At 49.1% G+C, this 17,462-nt stretch overlaps 1 protein-coding gene across 1 annotated transcript in view; it reads right to left on the bottom strand.

Moving 5' to 3' along the window:
- Nucleotides 1–17,462, bottom strand: part of LOC123483535 (FRAS1-related extracellular matrix protein 2-like) — a 123,022-nt gene that overhangs the window by 53,151 nt on the left and 52,409 nt on the right. Inside the window, exons 5-6 of the mRNA XM_045213764.1 lie at nucleotides 6,570–6,716; nucleotides 989–1,219 (exon numbers count right to left, since the gene is read on the bottom strand). Of these exons, the coding sequence (XP_045069699.1) occupies nucleotides 989–1,219; nucleotides 6,570–6,716 (378 nt within the window). The remainder of the gene's footprint in view (nucleotides 1–988; nucleotides 1,220–6,569; nucleotides 6,717–17,462) is intronic.

The following is a 17,462-nucleotide window of genomic DNA, read 5'->3' as shown; positions in this document are numbered from 1 at the left end:
CAATATGATAGTATCCTGTCTCCCTTTTCTCAGGCAGGCAGGCTAAAGCCAGGTCTAAAACGTTACTCTCAGTCTCATCATGATTTCATGCTGTGGTAAAGATGGGCTATGGTCTGTTGCTCAGTGCAGGCTCTGGGGCCAGGCCAGGGATTGATAAGAGGCTGAGAGCAGCTTCACTAACATGGGACACACTAATGAGGCTGAGGAAGGTATTTGGTTTTTCGTATTTTATTAGGATCCCCATTAGCTGTTGCAAAAGCAGCAGCTACTCTTCCTGGGGTCCTCACAAAACATGAAACATTACATAATATGGAACATTAATAGACAAGAACAGCTCAAGGACAGAACTACATACAACATTTTTATTTTAAATGCACACGTAGCCTACATATCAATACATACACACAAACTATCTAGGTCAAATAGGGGAGAGGCGTTGTGCCGTGAGGTGTTGCTTTATCTGTTTTTTGAAACCAGGTTTGCTGTTCATTTGAGCAATATAAGATGGAACGGAGTTCCATGCAATAATGGCTCTATATAATACTGTACGCTTTCTTGAATTTGTTCTAGATTTGGGGACTGTGAAAAGACCCCTGGTTGCATGTCTGGTGGGGTAAGTGTGTGTGTCAGAGCTGTGTGTAAGTTGACTATGCAAACAATTTGGGATTTTCAACAAATAGTTTCTTATAAAAATAAGAAGTGATGCAGTCAGTCTCTCCTCAACTCTTAGCCAAGAGAGACTGGCATGCATAGTATTTATATCAGCCCTCTGATTACAATGAAGGTCCATGTCTTGTTATCCACTGACCTGAATGTTCTCACCCACCTACTATAAAACCCATAGAGATAACCTCAGACCAATCATCTCTGCTAAGACTGATGAAGAACCTACCTGTAGTAATGACTTATCAACCATTAGTCATGTGAACACTACACTGTTCAGACTATTAAAACAAGCTACTCTGGAACATGGAACTGTAGTACATACCATCAGCTGGGTCGAGGATCTTCACAGTGGCTGTGTCAGGGAACTCCAGGGCAGCCATGACAGGTTCTGACAGAACAATCTGGAAGGTCTCAGACTGCTCGTACACTCCATCCTGCAGGATCCTCACCCTCCATGTAGCTGTGGTCTGACCTGGGTTAAACTGGACCTGCTTCTGGGCTTTACCACGGAAATCTTTATCCTTCTCTGCCGTACCATCTCTGGTGCCGATACCTGGGCGAGGAGGGAGGAGAGGAGAGAGGAGAGAGGAGAGGAGAGAGGAGAGGAGAGAGGGGAGCAGAGGAGAGAGGGGAGCAGAGGAGAGAGGGGACGAGGAGGAAGAGGAAATTATTACATGGACATAATACATTATTTCTTATAATGTGGCATTCAACAACATAAGGTCAAACGGTAGCATCCAGATATAATAACCAGTCAATAACTGAGAACAGAGCCGTGTAGATGAAGTTGTGATGTGTCAGCTAGCAGATGGCCCTGACGTGAACCAGGAGGAGGGAGTATGGTAATCAGGACGTCTTGACAGCAGAGGCTATTCCCTCTGCTGTCACTCTATCTGGCCCCTAGTGGTCTGACTGAACACAGAGGACACTGTAATACATATTCCATTTTACCAAGGTCAATTACCTACCATACCACATTGGGAGATAATTTTGCTTCCTTTCAAGCTAGATTACCTTGACACAATTAAGCTATATTGTGGGTAAAGCAGAATCAACTTAAAACAAGGTTGTCTATGCAGGTAGTGTAGAGGAATTGGTAGATCGACATTGTTGTTACTGCCCAGCCTACTAAGTCTAGCCTGCCCAGCTTGCTGGTGGTAGTTTGTGCCAGTGTTGTTTGATCAGACTTGCTGTCACTGAGGGCTGGTGACGATGGCAGGACTGCTGCTGTTCAACTAGCTACACAACCATGATGAAGCGTGACACACATATACACGCTCCCTGCACTAGCTCCAAGCAGGAGGTCCCCAGTAAATAAATGATAGCAGCCGAGCAGACCCCCTGGCTGGCTCGCTCTGAGATAGACCAACAAAAATATAAATGAATTAATCAATTAAATAATGAATTAATAATAATAATAACAACAAACAAACAAATAAATGAAGAAGCAGATACTTTCCATGCTTCCTCAGAACAAAGAGAGAGAGAGAGAGAGAGAGAGAGAGAGAAAGAGAGCGAGAGAAGTGAGAGAGAGAGCGAGAGAGAAGAGAGACAAGATAAAAGAGTGAGAGACAGAGAGTGAGGGACAGAGAGTGAGAGAGAGAGAGAGTGAGAGAGAGAGAGAGAGAGAGAGAGAGAGAGAGTGAGGAAGAGAGAAGATAACACTAAAGAGCTTCTACGGTGCACAGATGGAGGCAGAAATGTATGAGTTGGGAGAGTGGACCAGAATTACCATTTCATTCTTTGAAGAATTGAAGGGGAAAGTAAGCTTTGATATGCCAGCATCGAGAAGGGAAAAGGGCCCTGTACGTGTTCATGGGGCTCCTACAGTTCTTGCTAACATGTGTTCATAGATAACATGGATGAGCTCAACAGAGCCAGGATACAGTGGGGAAAAAAAGTATTTAGTCAGCCACCAATTGTGCAAGTTCTCCCACTTAAAAAGATGAGAGAGGCCTGTAATTTTCATCATAGGTACACGTCAACTATGACAGACAAAATGAGGAAAAAAATTCAGAAAATCACATTGTAGGATTTTTAATGAATTTATTTGCAAATTATGGTGGAAAATAAGTATTTGGTCAATAACAAAAGTTTCTCAATACTTTGTTATATACCCTTTGTTGGCAATGACACAGGTCAAACGTTTTCTGTAAGTCTTCACAAGGTTTTCACACACTGTTGCTGGTATTTTGGCCCATTCCTCCATGCAGATCTCCTCTAGAGCAGTGATGTTTTGGGGCTGTCGCTGGGCAACACAGACTTTCAACTCCCTCCAAAGATTTTCTATGGGGTTGAGATCTGGAGACTGGCTAGGCCACTCCAGGACCTTGAAATGCTTCTTACGAAGTGTGTTTGGGGCGGTGTGTTTGGGATCATTGTCATGCTGAAAGACCCAGCCACGTTTCATCTTCAATGCCCTTGCTGATGGAAGGAGGTTTTCACTCAAAATCTCACGATACATGGCCCCATTCATTCTTTCCTTTACACGGATCAGTCGTCCTGGTCCCTTTGCAGAAAAACAGCCCCAAAGCATGATGTTTCCACCCCCATGCTTCACAGTAGGTATGGTGTTCTTTGGATGCAACTCAGCATTCTTTGTCCTCCAAACACGACGAGTTGAGTTTTTACCAAAATATTTTGGTTTCATCTGACCATATGACATTCTACCAATCCTCTTCTGGATCATCCAAATGCACTCTAGCAAACTTCAGATGGGCCTGGACATGTACTGGCTTAAGCAGGGGGACAAGTCTGGCACTGCAGGATTCGTGTCCCTGGCGGCGTAGTGTGTTACTGATGGTAGGCTTTGTTACTTTGGTCCCAGCTCTCTGCAGGTCATTCACTAGGTCCCCCCGTGTGGTTCTGGGATTTTTGCTCACCGTTCTTGTGATCATTTTGACCCCACGGGGTGAGATCTTGCGTGGAGCCCCAGATTGAGGGAGATTATCAGTGGTCTTGTATGTCTTCCATTTCCTAATAATTGCTCCCACAGTTGATTTCTTCAAACCAAGCTGCTTACCTATTGCAGATTCAGTCTTCCCAGCCTGGTGCAGGTCTACAATTTTGTTTCTGGTGTCCTTTGACAGCTCTTTGGTCTTGGCCATAGTGGAGTTTGGAGTGTGACTGTTTGAGGTTGTGGACAGGTGTCTTTTATACTGATAACAAGTTCAAACAGGTGCCATTAATACAGGTAACGAGTGGAGGACAGAGGAGCCTCTTAAAGAAGAAGTTACAGGTCTGTGAGAGCCAGAAATCTTGCTTGTTTGTAGGTGACCAAATACTTATTTTCCACCATAATTTGCAAATAAATTCATAAAAAATCCTACAATGTGATTTTCAGGAATTTCTTTTCTCAATTTGTCTGTCATAGTTGACGTGTACCTATGATGAAAATTACAAGCCTCTCTCATCTTTTAAAGTGGGAGAACTTGCACAATTGGTGGCTGACTAAATACTTTTTTTCCCCACTGTATATATCACCTGTCTTCAAAGAGCAGGCAGAAAAGCGGGAAGGAAGGAGCACAGTTGGCTCCCTAATTCTGCCTGCATCCCAAATGAGACCCCCTATCCCCTACATAGTGCACTATTTTTTTTTACCAGAGCCCTATATGGGTTCTGGTTAAAAGTAGTGCACTATATAGGGAATAGGATGCTATTTGGGATGCAGGCTCTGTCTCTCTCACAACAGAAGTAAGACTACAGCGCCCTGATCCCAGCAGCAGCTCTGAGGCCTAGCAGCAGGCCTGGGTTTAAATACTATGACATTTTTGCTTTAGCCTATATAGCGGCAGGCTAGCTCTACATAGCTGCTAGACTAGCACCTCCGGTGATGCACACAACGCTACTGAACGCCTCACAACATCCAATAAAAACCAGGCGTCCAGTTAAAAGTAGTGCGCTATATAGGGAATAGGGTGCCATTTCAGACCCATCCTAGGTCTGTTGATCAGGTCTGACTCTGGCAGGCCAGCAGGCAGGGCTGGGATGGAGCAGATATCCTCTGTCTCCTCTCTGTGTGAAGCACTGGCCTGAGATCAGTCAGCGTGTCATCTCAGTACCCAGGCAGATGTGTAGTGGGTCTCTCAGTCTGATCTGAAGCCTGTGAGCCTGGTTCATCTGAAGGCTTTCTCTTTCCGTCTCCCTCCATCCTTTGAGGTTTGAGATCCAATTAAACACATTGAGGAGCTGAAAGGACTGCCACTGTGCTGTGTGTGCTTCTGGAGGTTTCTGTGTCGCTAATGGCACCCTATTCCCTCTATAGTGGCCTACCATAGGTCTCTGGTTAAAAGTAGTGCACTACGTAGGGAATAGGGTGCCATTTGAGATGCAGACCCACATTTATCCTGATCTGTCCTGCCTAACTTCCTATAAGCACACTGCTGGAAGCCAGAACATTTCACTGATGCAATGATGTTCGTCTGAGAAATATATCCATGTACTCTCAAATACTAATATCTTTTAAAAACAGCTCCAGAAGTTTCCACAGTATGGAATTGTGTTATTTCTCTTCGTAATCAGAAATGCTAATCAGTTAACCCATTAGAAGGGGGATAGAACCCTCTTCTTTGTGTTCTTCAAGAACAGTTCCTTTACTTGAATTATCTCTTGAAGAAGGCAGGCCCTTGAGATAGTCTAATGATCATATTATCTGCATATCATCTGCATATTATCTGCATATTATCTGCATACCCCCCTGAGAGAGAGCGAGATCATTAGCTAGCAGAGACACATGGCTGCTTCCCAATTGGTACCCTATTCCCTATATAGTGCTGTACTTTTGACCAGAGCCCTGTGGCCAACACTGGGCCCTGGTCAAAAGTAGTGCACTATATAGAGAATATTTAGACCCATTTGGGACGCACACAGGGACAACGTAACGCACCACAGCCTCAAAGCTAGCGAAGACACAGCGAGACACAGCTAGGGACAACTCAATACATCCGACCCATGAGATCTGACCTCAAACTTCAGCTATTCAAACTAGCACAGCTTTACTGACATCCCGAACATATTGGGATTCTGGACAAAAACAATGTAAACAATACCAGTGGTGCCAGTGGTATGGATTCCAGTCAGCCATAAAAACGTTGTTATAAACCCTGTGTATAAACTTTGTGTTATAAAACTAAGGTTTACTGTTGTTATAAACCCTGTGTATAAACTTTGTGTTACAAAATGAAGGTTTACTGTTGTTATAAACCCTGTGTATAAACCTTGTGTTATAAAACTAAGGTTTACTGTCCCATCTATTGTTGCACTGTGTTTCCTCCCTATTCAGTCCAGGACAGTAAAATGTAAGGAATGTTTACAGAGAGTGGCTTCTAACTCGGCGACAGCGGGCATCTTTCTGACGACCACAAACTCTGCATAACCTCTCCCATGACCCCTTGCTGTCCCCAGGAGGGTTGGCTAAAAGGATGAATCCTATCCTGAGGAGAGGGGTCAGGGGTGAAAGGTTGTGACTTGTATGACCCTGAGGTTGTCTGTCCCTCCCCTGCTCTGTCTGAGTCAAGAGATTGGCCCTCCGCTATTCTTGGTGTGCGTCCCAAATGGCACCCTTCTATTGTTCTCCAAGGCCATGTCCCAAATGGCATATAGAGTGCACTACTTTTGTCAGGACATCCATTAACATCCCGTTCCTTTAGAAAATGTGTGAATTGGACCAGGAGTGACATTTGGCTCTTAGATCTAGGGGCAGGTGATGTCACTGGGCCATGCTAACACAGCCATCCGCTACATGAACATGAAAGGCTGAAAAGCTGTGGAGCTTCCCTGGAGGGATAGCCAATGATGTCATGATGATGTCTATGGATGTCCTGACTCTGATGGGAACAGAGTGCCATTTGGGACGTAGACAATGTGTATAAGGATGTGTATAATAAGAAGGTAGTTTGACTCACTGACGAAGGATGTCTCTCCCAGGTAACCTCGTCGTTTGAGGACCACCTCCAGGTACTTGGACTCCTCATCCACAACATAGTACTCCTTCTCCAGGGAGACCCAGGCCCAGTTCAGCCTGAACACCTGGTTCTTCAGCTTGTTGCCTCCTAAACACACACACACATAGAACCTAATTATCAGCACCCTTAATAATGTGTCTTATGTGCCACTTAGCAGACAAGTGACTTACAGTACAGTGAGTACAGGAAACACCCCCCCACACACACACATTTTAAATACTTTATTTGAATCCACAAATTACATTACATCAAGTGCTAGTGTCGTTCTCTGTGGATGTTTGTGTTTGTAAACAACAACAGTCAACAATTACAAAAACGAAGATCGACATGAGAGGGAATTCATTCAGCAAAGACACCGGAAGCATTTGAGTTTCTGAACACATTATTTGCACTTCAAAACATTTATAATGGAAAAGCTGTTTGTTTTCAGGATATGTTCCTATCTCAATATCTTTTCATTAGAATCATTTCATGGCCGTTTTATGGGAACCTGTAGGACAGCTAGACTCCCTGCCTATATTCGGTGGAAGGCATCAGTATCAGCACAAACACACGCGCATGCACGCGCCCACACACACACACAAGCATGAGCAGACACACACACACACACACACAACCTCCCTGCCAGTATATTCAGTGGGAGGTATCAGTGCAGAGGAGGACATAAAAGTAGAAGGTCTAATCGGCTTCATTGTAATTAAAAGATAAAGGTTAGTCTCTCTCTCTGTGTGTGTGTGTGTGTGCGCGTGTATGTGCATGTGTGTGTGTCAGTGTTGTTTTATTAGTCCCGTTTGAAGTGGATTTCAAAGCTCTGTATTCCAGGAGGGCAGCACTGCCAGTTACCGACACCACACACAGACATCAAACACACACACACGTAAAAATGTATGCACACATGTCTGTAAGTCGCTTTGGATAAAAGCGTCTGCTAAATGGCATATTATTATTATTACACACAAAATGACAAGTCATAGCATGTAGACGCTTACACACGCACACGCGCGCATGAACGTGCACGCATGCATGCAAGCACACACACACACACACACACACACACACACACACACACACACACACACACACACACACACACACACACACACACACACACACACACATACACACATACTACTGCCATTAACAGAAGGGTTATAACAGTGGCTCCAAGCCCCTCAGCCTAAACAGAACAGTGTGAAATGAGGGATGACAGGAATGGAAGGGAATGAAGGGAGAAAATGGAGAGGAGGGAGATGGAGGGAGATGGAGGGATGAAGGGAGAGGAGGGAGATGGAGGGATGAAGGGAGAGGAGGGAGATGGAGGGATGAAGGGAGAGGAGGGAGATGAAGAGATGATGGGAGGAGGGAGACGGAGGAATGAAGGGAGAGGAAGGAGACAGACCCAGGTGTTTCTACAGTACAGCTGGACAGCTGGCAGATGTGAGGTGGGAGGAATGAAAGAATGAAAGAGAAACCACAAGGAGGGTCTGATTCTGAGTCCCGAATGGCACCCTATTCCCTATATCCCTCAAATTCTCATCTGGACATCGAAGCCACTTCCACTGCTTTTTTCCATTCTTCCACTCTAATTAGGCCTCGGACACCAGATGGTAATTATTAGGTAGAACAGAAAACCAGCAGTAGGCCCTATGGGCCCCTGGTCAAAATAAGTGCACTATATAGGGAATAGGGTGCCATTTGGGACACATTCACTCACTCCTCTCCTCTCCTCCATGCTGCCCTTCCCCCTGCCCAGTTGTCATGGTCAGTAAATCTGTCATGTCCAGTCGACCGCTCTGCCATGTAACCTAGGGTGAGACCTACACATTCACAAGGGTGTTATTATTTTATTGTGTGTGAGAGGGTGTGTGTGTGTGTGTGTGTGTGTGTGTGTGTGTGTGTGTGTGTGTGTATAGAAGGGCATGTAGCAGGGTGAGTGTGTGGAACCGTGGCCTATACTGCACCTGTGCATTGCTGTTTCATGTGGTCTAATAGACTAACACCACCGCACATTCCCTTACCTGGACTTTAACAGGACTTAATACATGTGACACCAGAGGGGGAACAACACTAGGTCATACCAGGGCCAGCAGAACAAACACACAGTAGAGGTCAGAAGAAGAAGAAGAAGAAGAAGAAGAAGAAGAAGAAGAAGAAGAAGAAGAAGAAGAAGAAGAAGAAGAAGAAGAAGAAGAAGAAGAATCGAGAACAAGAAGAAGAAGAAGAATCGAGAAGAAGAAGAAGAAGAAGAAAAAAGAAGAAGAAGAAGAAGAAGAAGAAGAAGAAGAAGAATCAAGAAGAAGAAGAAGAAGAATCAAGAAGAAGAAGAAGAAGAATCAAGAAGAAGAAGAAGAAGAAGAAGAAGAAGAAGAAGAAGAAGAAGAAGAAGAAGAAGAAGAAGAAGAAGAAGAAGAAATGATTGTTTTTCGTTCACAACTAAACTCATTAGACACTTATTAACTCATCCTGATTCTGTCAAGAAGACTCTGTGGAAGAAAACATGACTTTATCATGAACCAACTCAGACATCACTGCCTAAACCATGCAGTAAACTATGCTGACAAAGAGAGACAAAGAGAGAGAACTGGAGGAGAGGAGACAAAACTCATTAGATCTGATTCTGTCAAGAAGACTCTGTGGAAGAAGAAAACATCTCATGACTTTATCATGAACCAATGAACCAACTCAGACATCACTGCTGCCTGAACCTCTACCTGTCTTCTTCTGAACAGAGAGAATAAAGTGAAAATGACAATGATATGGCTGAACTAACAGAGAAGATGAAGGAGAATAAAGTGAAGATGACGAAGGTAGAGCTAAATAAAGTGGAGATGGTGAGGGTACGGTTGAACTAACTGAAGGGCTGACGGGTTTCTGGCTCATCTTCAAAGTCTGATTGTTTCCACGGTAATGGGTTCTGTCAACATGGTTCTAGATGAAAGAGAATAGAGAAAACAGAGGTATCCTAGAACTACAACCCAGCGATCTCTAGCTGCTGATGGTACGGTACTATATTAATGTAAACCAAGCTACTACATCCATGCCACTGGCCCCATGTTTCCCAAACCTGTCCATTCTAAGGGGTTAAGGCCATACTGGGAGTAGAGTTGGGTCTAATCTCTCTCTACTTTAAGAACTCCTGCAGGTAGGACATCTGCTGGAGCGAATAAGAAATGTCCCCTGTGTGTGTTCTGGCTGACTCTGCTGGAACAGAGGGGTGTGTGTGTGTGTGTGTGTGTGTGTGTGGTTAGACCTCCCTACCTTGTACTAGGGCTTAGAGGGAGCAGCTAGACCCATGCCACAGGTAAGCACATTGTGTGTGATCTCTGAGTCGTGAAGTCTACTGGACTTAATCACCTGCCCCTCTCCCACTACAGACATCATCTCTTTATAGAAAACTGCCACAAGGTCCTCGTTTCCTTCCAGAACTCAGGAGAGTCATGAAGGCTACTGGCCTTATTCCCTACCACATTAATCACCTGGCTCTACCCCACCATAGCAATCACAGACAACCTCAGAAACTCTGCTACAAGATCCTCGTTTCCATCCAGAACTCCTTCAACAACCCGTAGAGTTATTCAACTACGCTAATAAGCACTCACTGTTGTAAGAGACATCTAACCGACTAAAATGTTGTTAAGAGAAGACGGATTTTCCTAACTTCCTGGGTATGCTGGATTAAAGTTCTATATCGTGGAGCTCCGCCCCATAGGGGAGCTCTGCTCCTAGTGGTTTACCCTCTGCCCTAAGGCAGCAGCAGCCTGAGACAAAATTATGCACACACCTACAGCCAATAGGAGTACAGGTGTCCCTATAAGAGGGGATGCCTCCCCTCAATCAGCCTCCCTTTTTCTTCAGCGACTGGATGACTAGACTGAAGAGCCAAGAAGAGACGAAGCACGAAGACTCGAAAAACGCCGTTGATATTCCAGTCATCAAAGTCGTCTAAATGAGCACACCGGGAGATTTTCCACCCCCAAAAGCTCTTTTCAGAGCTCAGTGCAGATGCACTTCCATGGCGGCCGGTGACCACCACGACCTATGTTTCGTGTGTTTGGGATCCCAGCATGCCAAGGAAGGCATCTGCAGTCCCCCGAATTGCGCCTCCTGCGCCCTCCTTTCTTTAAAGGAGAGGAAGCAGCGTTGGGCGTTTTTCAGGGAGGACATCCCCCTTGAGGATGTGTTGTCGATACTAGCCTCTGCTTCAGAGGCGTCGTCCGACGGCGCAGACTCGGGGGAAGATAGGGATTTTGAGGAAGGGTCTGGCATTCCAATGGAACAGTCGGACCCCGTCCCTCATACTTTCAAGCCCCCCTTTCCTTTGGAGAGCGAGAGGGCTTGTAGTCCCTATAGCGAAGGGGATACGAGCTCTGAGAGATCAGAAGCTCTCTCTTTCGCTGCAGCCTCTCTGAGAGCGGATTTTCCAGGTCTCATTGAGAGAGCTGCTCAACGGCTGGCAATAAGGCTGCCCCCTCTTCCCTCCGCACCGGAGGTTGATATGATGGAGGGCGGTCCTTATTCCAGGCCAAGGAAGGCGGCAGAGCCAGTGGCTCCTGCCATGCCTTCTTTGGCTAGGTACGTTGAGGGCTCGTGGGAGGCACCTTTAGCGGCGCATTCGCCTGTAAAAGCGTATCTCCCATTCACGAGAGTGGAAGGAAGGTTTCAGGGTCAGGGAATCCCCAGGTTAGAGAGCGCCATGGCGGCGTATCTCGTACCGGGTTCGAGCCCTTGGCCCTCTTCCAAGAAGGCCACGTTGCCATCCCAGAAGGACCGACTCACAGCGTCGCTGTTAGAGAAGTATTTTGGGTTGGGAGCCCAAGCTGTAGCAGCAGCTAACAACATTGCCCTCTTGGCGGCCTCTCTGTCCCGTTTAACCACGGGTAAGACAGAGATGGCACCGGAGGAGGTGGAGGAGGCGTCCAGAATTTCTGGCGCCATACTCCACCTTACACAGGCGTCCGCAGTCTGCGCGGGGAGATCCATGGCCACTTCGGTGGTCGGGGAACGACACCTCTGGTTGTCATTGACTTCCATGAAAGAGGCAGACAGGACGTCTCTCTTGAACGCCCCCCTCTCTGACGACGGCCTCTTTGGGGTCGCAGTCAAAGAGGCGACGGAGCGTTTTTCAAAGTTAGAGGAGGAGAAGAAGCAGCTGGCCAAGCACCTGCCGTTGGCAGGACGACTCGGCCCCCCTCCTCCCCAAAGGCCATCCACCTCCGCCCCTCTAAGTAGACCGGGGTCTACGACGAGGCGGCGTAATCGGCGTCATCCGGCGGCCACGAGCAGCAAGGGAGCGGGCTCGGCCCTCCCAGCAGCTACGGTAGCCCCACTACAGCCGGCGAGGGAGGTGACGAGGACGCCGACCTGGCCCTCCAAGGGAGGCAAGAGGAGGCGTACGTGACGGGAAGCGGGGGAGAGGATGGAGGACGCATCGATGGTGTCGAACGTGCCCACTGTTCCCCCCCACCCTTCGGTTGAAGGGACGGGTGTTGATGTAAATGCCTTTGTTGATGTGTTTAATAAAGAGTTGGCTCCACCTGACTTTGTCAAAAAAGAGCCTCTTTTCCATAATACGTCCGAGAGCGTTCAAATCTCACCCTCTCTTCCTTACCACTCTAAGAGCCGTTCAGCCCACCGAGGGTGCGTTGCTGAACAGGCACTAAGAGTAGGTATCCAGAAGACCTCAATCAGGTCGTCACATCACACTTCACGTATAAGAAGTGCTTTACATAGAAGGCAGCAGTCCCGGTCAGATTCTGACATGAGGACGCAGCCGCTATTTGGGAGATGGCGCACTAGCACAGACTAAGGTCTCCACTAGTACGAGCCAGACCCATGCTGCGTTCACGGAGGGCCCGATTACCGCGGTCACCAAGGTGCCCAGAGTATCGGCGCCCCCAGGCATTGTAACACAGCAGCTATCTGGGGACGGCGCATTATCGCAGACCAAGGTCTCGGTTAATGCGATTCAGACCCATGCTACGTTCACGGAGGGCAGGATTACTAGCGTTATGGGTATAACCAAAGTATCAGCTCCCCTGACAGAACGAGCCAGTACTCACCACACTGAGCGTGAATCAACCCACCAGGGTGCAGAGTTGAACACACACAGAAGGTGAAAGTTAAGAAGGTATCAAGGCGCCGCCTTGAAGTCACTACAGACTTCTAGGAGTACAGTAGTGAAGGGCTCTGATAGCGAATTGCTGTCACCTAAGATGACGCAATCGCTTGCTGGGGATGGTGCCCTGCCGCAGGCTGTGGCCTCGGTCAGCGCAATTCAGACCCGCGATGCGTTCAAGGAGGGCAGGAATACGACGGTTACGGGTTTAACCGACGTCCCTACTCCTCTTTCTTTCTTAGAACGCATTTCCTCTCCCTTTCACGGGAGGCCCACCTTGGGCTGTTCCACCACTTCAATGTTGGGGAACAGTGGCGGTAAGGGCCATAGAGGAATACAGGTCCTTCCTACTGGATGCACCACAGCTTCGCGCCCAGCCACTTTCTCTGCATTGCTGGCAGTGGCGAAGAAGCTGCACCCTCTCACGCTGGCTAGAACAGACGTTGCAGAAGGGTTATGCTCTCCAATTCCACCGGACCCCACCCCGTTCAGGGGAGTGGTGGAGACGGTGATGAAAACGCCAGACAAAGTGGCCGCTCTGATGACAGAGATTACGGAACTTTTGGCGAAGGAGGCGGTGACAGTAGTTCCCCGGGAGCAAAGGAACAAAGGGCTATATTCGCCTTATTTCCTAGTGCCCAAAAAGACGGGGGGAGTGAGGCCGATTTTGGATTTACGCATTCTCAACGAGAGCATAACCAAACGGCCCTTCCGAATGCTAACGACAAAACGTCTGCTGGAATGTGTCCAGAGAGGGGACTTTTGTACGAGCATAGACCTAAAGGACGCGTACTTTCATGTGCCGGTTCAGCCGCGTCACAGGAAGTTTCTGCGGTTCGCCTTTCAAGGGGTGGCGTACGAATACACGAGGATGCCATTTGGGTACGCCCTGGCACCTCGCACATTTTCCAAGTGTGTGGAGGCGGCATTAGAACCGTTGCGTCGTCAGGGAATACGGCTACTAGCCTACCTGGACGACCTACTGGTTCTCGCCCGTCAGCAGAGCTGGCGATCACTCACACAACACAGACAGTGATGCATCTCACAAGTCTGGGGTTTGCTGTGAATTGGAAAAAGAGCGCCCTGGCCCACTCATCAGATTGTCTACCTGGGAATACAGCTAGACACTGTGAGGATGAGGGCTCGATCTCGGACCCCGAAGGGTAGCCTTGTTGCTAGCCCTAAGGAAGTGCCGTCCGAATCACACGGTGACGGCGCTGTCGATCATGTCACTTTTGGGTCTCATGTCGTCAGCGCACTCTGTGGTTCCGCTGGGACTCCTGCATATGCGCAGGACGCAGCGATGGTTCGCCAACTAAGACTAGACCCATTGCGTCAACGTCATCGGTTGGTGGTGGTTCCCCTCTCGCTCAGTGCAGACCTAAACTATTGGAGAAACTCGCGTTCTCACGCACGGAGTCCCGATAGGAAAGGTGTCCTCTCACATCCCAGTATTCACGGATGCGTCCCTGACGGGATGGGGAGGGACATGTCAGACACAAGCGATAGGAGGTGTGTGGCCTCAATCAGGTCGTCACATCAACCTCCTGGAGTTGGAAACGGTTCGACTGGTTCTGGCCCACTTCGCGTCTACCCTTCGGGGTCGCGATGTGCTGGTCTGGTCAGACAACCGGACCACAGTAGCCCACATAAATCGCCAGGGAGGAGTCAGATCTCCTGCTCTCCATCGGGCGGCAGAGGAATTGTGGCTGTGGGCTCACGAGCACCTTCGCTCATTGAGAGCAGCACACATTCCGGGCTACTTGAACGTAGGAGCAGACCTCATGTCAAGACGACGAGTGGTGTCTGCATCCAGACATTGTTCTCCAGATTTGGGAACAATTCGGGAGAGCCGAGGTGGACCTATTCGCGTCACGCGTGAACGCGCAATGTCCTCTGTGGTTCTCTCTGAGGGAACAGGACGAACCGCTACTGGGAAGGGACGCCTTTGCGCACCAACCGTGGCCGAGAGTTCTCCTGTATGCATTCCCTCCGCTGTCCTGCATTCTCCCACTGCTAGCCAGGGTGAGGTCAGGGGGGCTGTCAGTGATACTGATAGCGCCCGATCGCCCGGGGGCTCCGTGGTTTGCGGAGATGAGTCAGATGTTGATTGCGCCACCTTGGCCAATTCCACATCGACGGGGACGCGTTGTCTCAGGCGGCTGGCACGATAGGGAAATTGCCCATAATCGGCCAACCACTGAAGGCCTGGCTGCTGAGAGGGACAGGCTAGAGCGCCGTGGGTTATCTGATGCAGTGATCAGGACCATACAGGGTTCACGTGCCAGTTCCACTTCTAAGATGTATGCCAGTAGATGGAACGTGTTTTCACGATGGTGTGTCACACAAGGTGTAGACCCCATGAGCTGTCAGGTGGAGAGTATTCTCTCTTTTCTACAGCTCATGTTTGATAAGCAAAAATCGCCTGCCACGATTAGAGTGTTTGCAGCAGCGATTTCAGCTTGTCATGAGGGTTTTGGCAGAGACAATGTCTTTAGCCACCCTCTAGTGAAACGCTTCCTATTAGGAACGCGGCGACTTAGGCCAACACCTAGAGTCACGCTTCCTCAGTGGGATTTGGCTTTGGTACTCGAAGTGCTATGTAAGTCGCTGTCACGCTCTGGCTCCGGGACTGTGTATTTTGAGCCAGGGTGTGTTCATTTGGTTGTGTTTCCTTGTTTGGTCGTGTGACTCCCAATCAGTGGTAACGAGTGTCAGGTGTCGGCTCGTTATCTCTGATTGGGAGCCATATTTAAACTGTCAGTGTTCACCTTAGTGTTGTGGGTTTTTGTTCCTTGTCAGTCATTGTAACTGAGGACTTCACGATTCGTCGTTGTTTTGTTGTTTTTTTGTAGTGAGTACTTTATTTAATAAAGTCATGTTCGCTCAACGCGCTGCGCTTTGGTCTCCCTCATTAGACGATCGTGACAGAAAAACCCAACTTAACCAGATCAAGCAGCATGAAGAAGAGAGAGGATGGACTTGGGAGCAGTTGAGTAGGAGTCTCGACTGGGCCAAGCCAAGAGAAGAGGAGAGAGGTTGGACTTTGGAGCAGTGGGGTGATAGTCTGGCGAGAACGATGGAGGCCTGGTCCACGAAGAGGAGAGAACCCCCAGAAAATTTTTAGGGGGGCTCACGACGTCAGACCAGCAGGAGGCCGCGATAGAGCGGTCCAGTGGGTTGCCGGAGGAGGCCGCCGATTACGGGGGCCACTGGTCGAAGAGGGGATGGAGGAAGTAGAGGCACGGCGAGAGGTACTGGCGTGTGTTGCCAGTCCGGTCCGGCCCGTTCCAGATCCCGGTGTAGGGCCAGTGGTGTGTGTCCCCAGTACAGTCCGGTCCATCCAAGCTCCCCGCACCAAGCCAGTGGTGTGCGTCGTCAGCCCTGTCCGGCCCGTTCCTGCTCTCCGCGCCAAGTCTGTGGTGCACGTCGCCAGCCCTGTCAGGCCCGTTCCTGCTCTCCGCACCAGGTCTGTGGTGCGCGTCGCCAGCCCAGTCCGGCCCATCCAAGCTCCCCGCACCAGGTCAGTGGTGCGCGTCGCCAGCCCTGTCCGGCCCGTGCCTGCTCTCCGCACCAAGCCAAGGGTGCGAGTCGTCAGCCGGATTCTGCCTGTTCCTGCCACTCGCACCAAGTCAAGGGTGCGAGTCGTCAGCCGGATTCAGCCCATTCCTGCTACTCGCACCAAGCCAAGGGTGCGAGTCGTCAGCCGGATTCAGCCCATTCCTGCTACTCGCACCAAGCCAAGGGGTGCGAGTCGTCAGCCGGATTCAGCCCATTCCTGCTACTCGCACCAAGCCAGGGATGCGAGTCTTCAGCCTGGTGAGGCCTGTTCGGCCCACGCACCATGCAAAGGGTGCGTATCGTCTGCCAGGTCCGGTCCATTCCTGCCTCACGCACCCGGCCAGGGGTGCGGCCGGGCAGTCCTGATCCAGCTAACTGGGTCAGATCGGACTGGGGGCACTCACGGGGGATTGTAGTAGGGTGGTGGTCAAGCCCGAGCCGGAGCCGCCTCCGAGGAGCAATACCCACCCAGCCCTTCCCTATTTGGGTGTAGGCGCGGTCGGAGTCCGCGCCTTTAGGGGGTACTGTCACGCTCTGGCTCCGGGACTGTGTATTTTGAGCCAGGTGTGTTCATTTGGTTGTGTTTCCTTGTTTGGTCGTGTGACTCCCAATCAGTGGTAACGAGTGTCAGCTGTCGGCTCGTTATCTCTGATTGGGAGCCATATTTAAACTGTCAGTGTTCACCTTAGTGTTGTGGGTTTTTGTTCCTTGTCAGTCATTGTAACTGAGGACTTCACGATTCGTCGTTGTTTTGTTGTTTTTTTGTAGTGAGTACTTTATTTAATAAAGTCATGTTCGCTCAACGCGCTGCGCTTTGGTCTCCCTCATTAGACGATCGTGACAGTCGCCGTTCGAGCCATTGAATCAAATACCCCTCAAGATGCTGTCTATAATGACAGCATTGTTGCTCGCTTTGACTACAGCTAAGCGGGTCAGTGATTTGTGTGCTCTTTCGACGAGACCTGACTGCTTGGCCATCAATGGTGACATGAGCAGAGCAGTGTTACGTCCTAACCCGGCATTTGTGCCGAAAGGTTATTAAGAGTTCATATAGGTCACAGACCGTGGAGCTGTGGGCTTTTTCTCCTCCTCCTCATAGAGAGAGGAGTGAGGAAAAGCTCCATCGCCTGTGCCCGGTACGCGCTTTGGCGTGTTAC

Source organism: Coregonus clupeaformis, chromosome 5, assembly GCF_020615455.1.
Source record: "Coregonus clupeaformis isolate EN_2021a chromosome 5, ASM2061545v1, whole genome shotgun sequence".
Classification (NCBI taxonomy): Eukaryota; Metazoa; Chordata; class Actinopteri; order Salmoniformes; family Salmonidae; genus Coregonus; species Coregonus clupeaformis.
The sequence above is the reverse complement of the archived record's forward strand: the minus strand, read 5'-3'. Positions and strand labels throughout refer to the sequence as shown.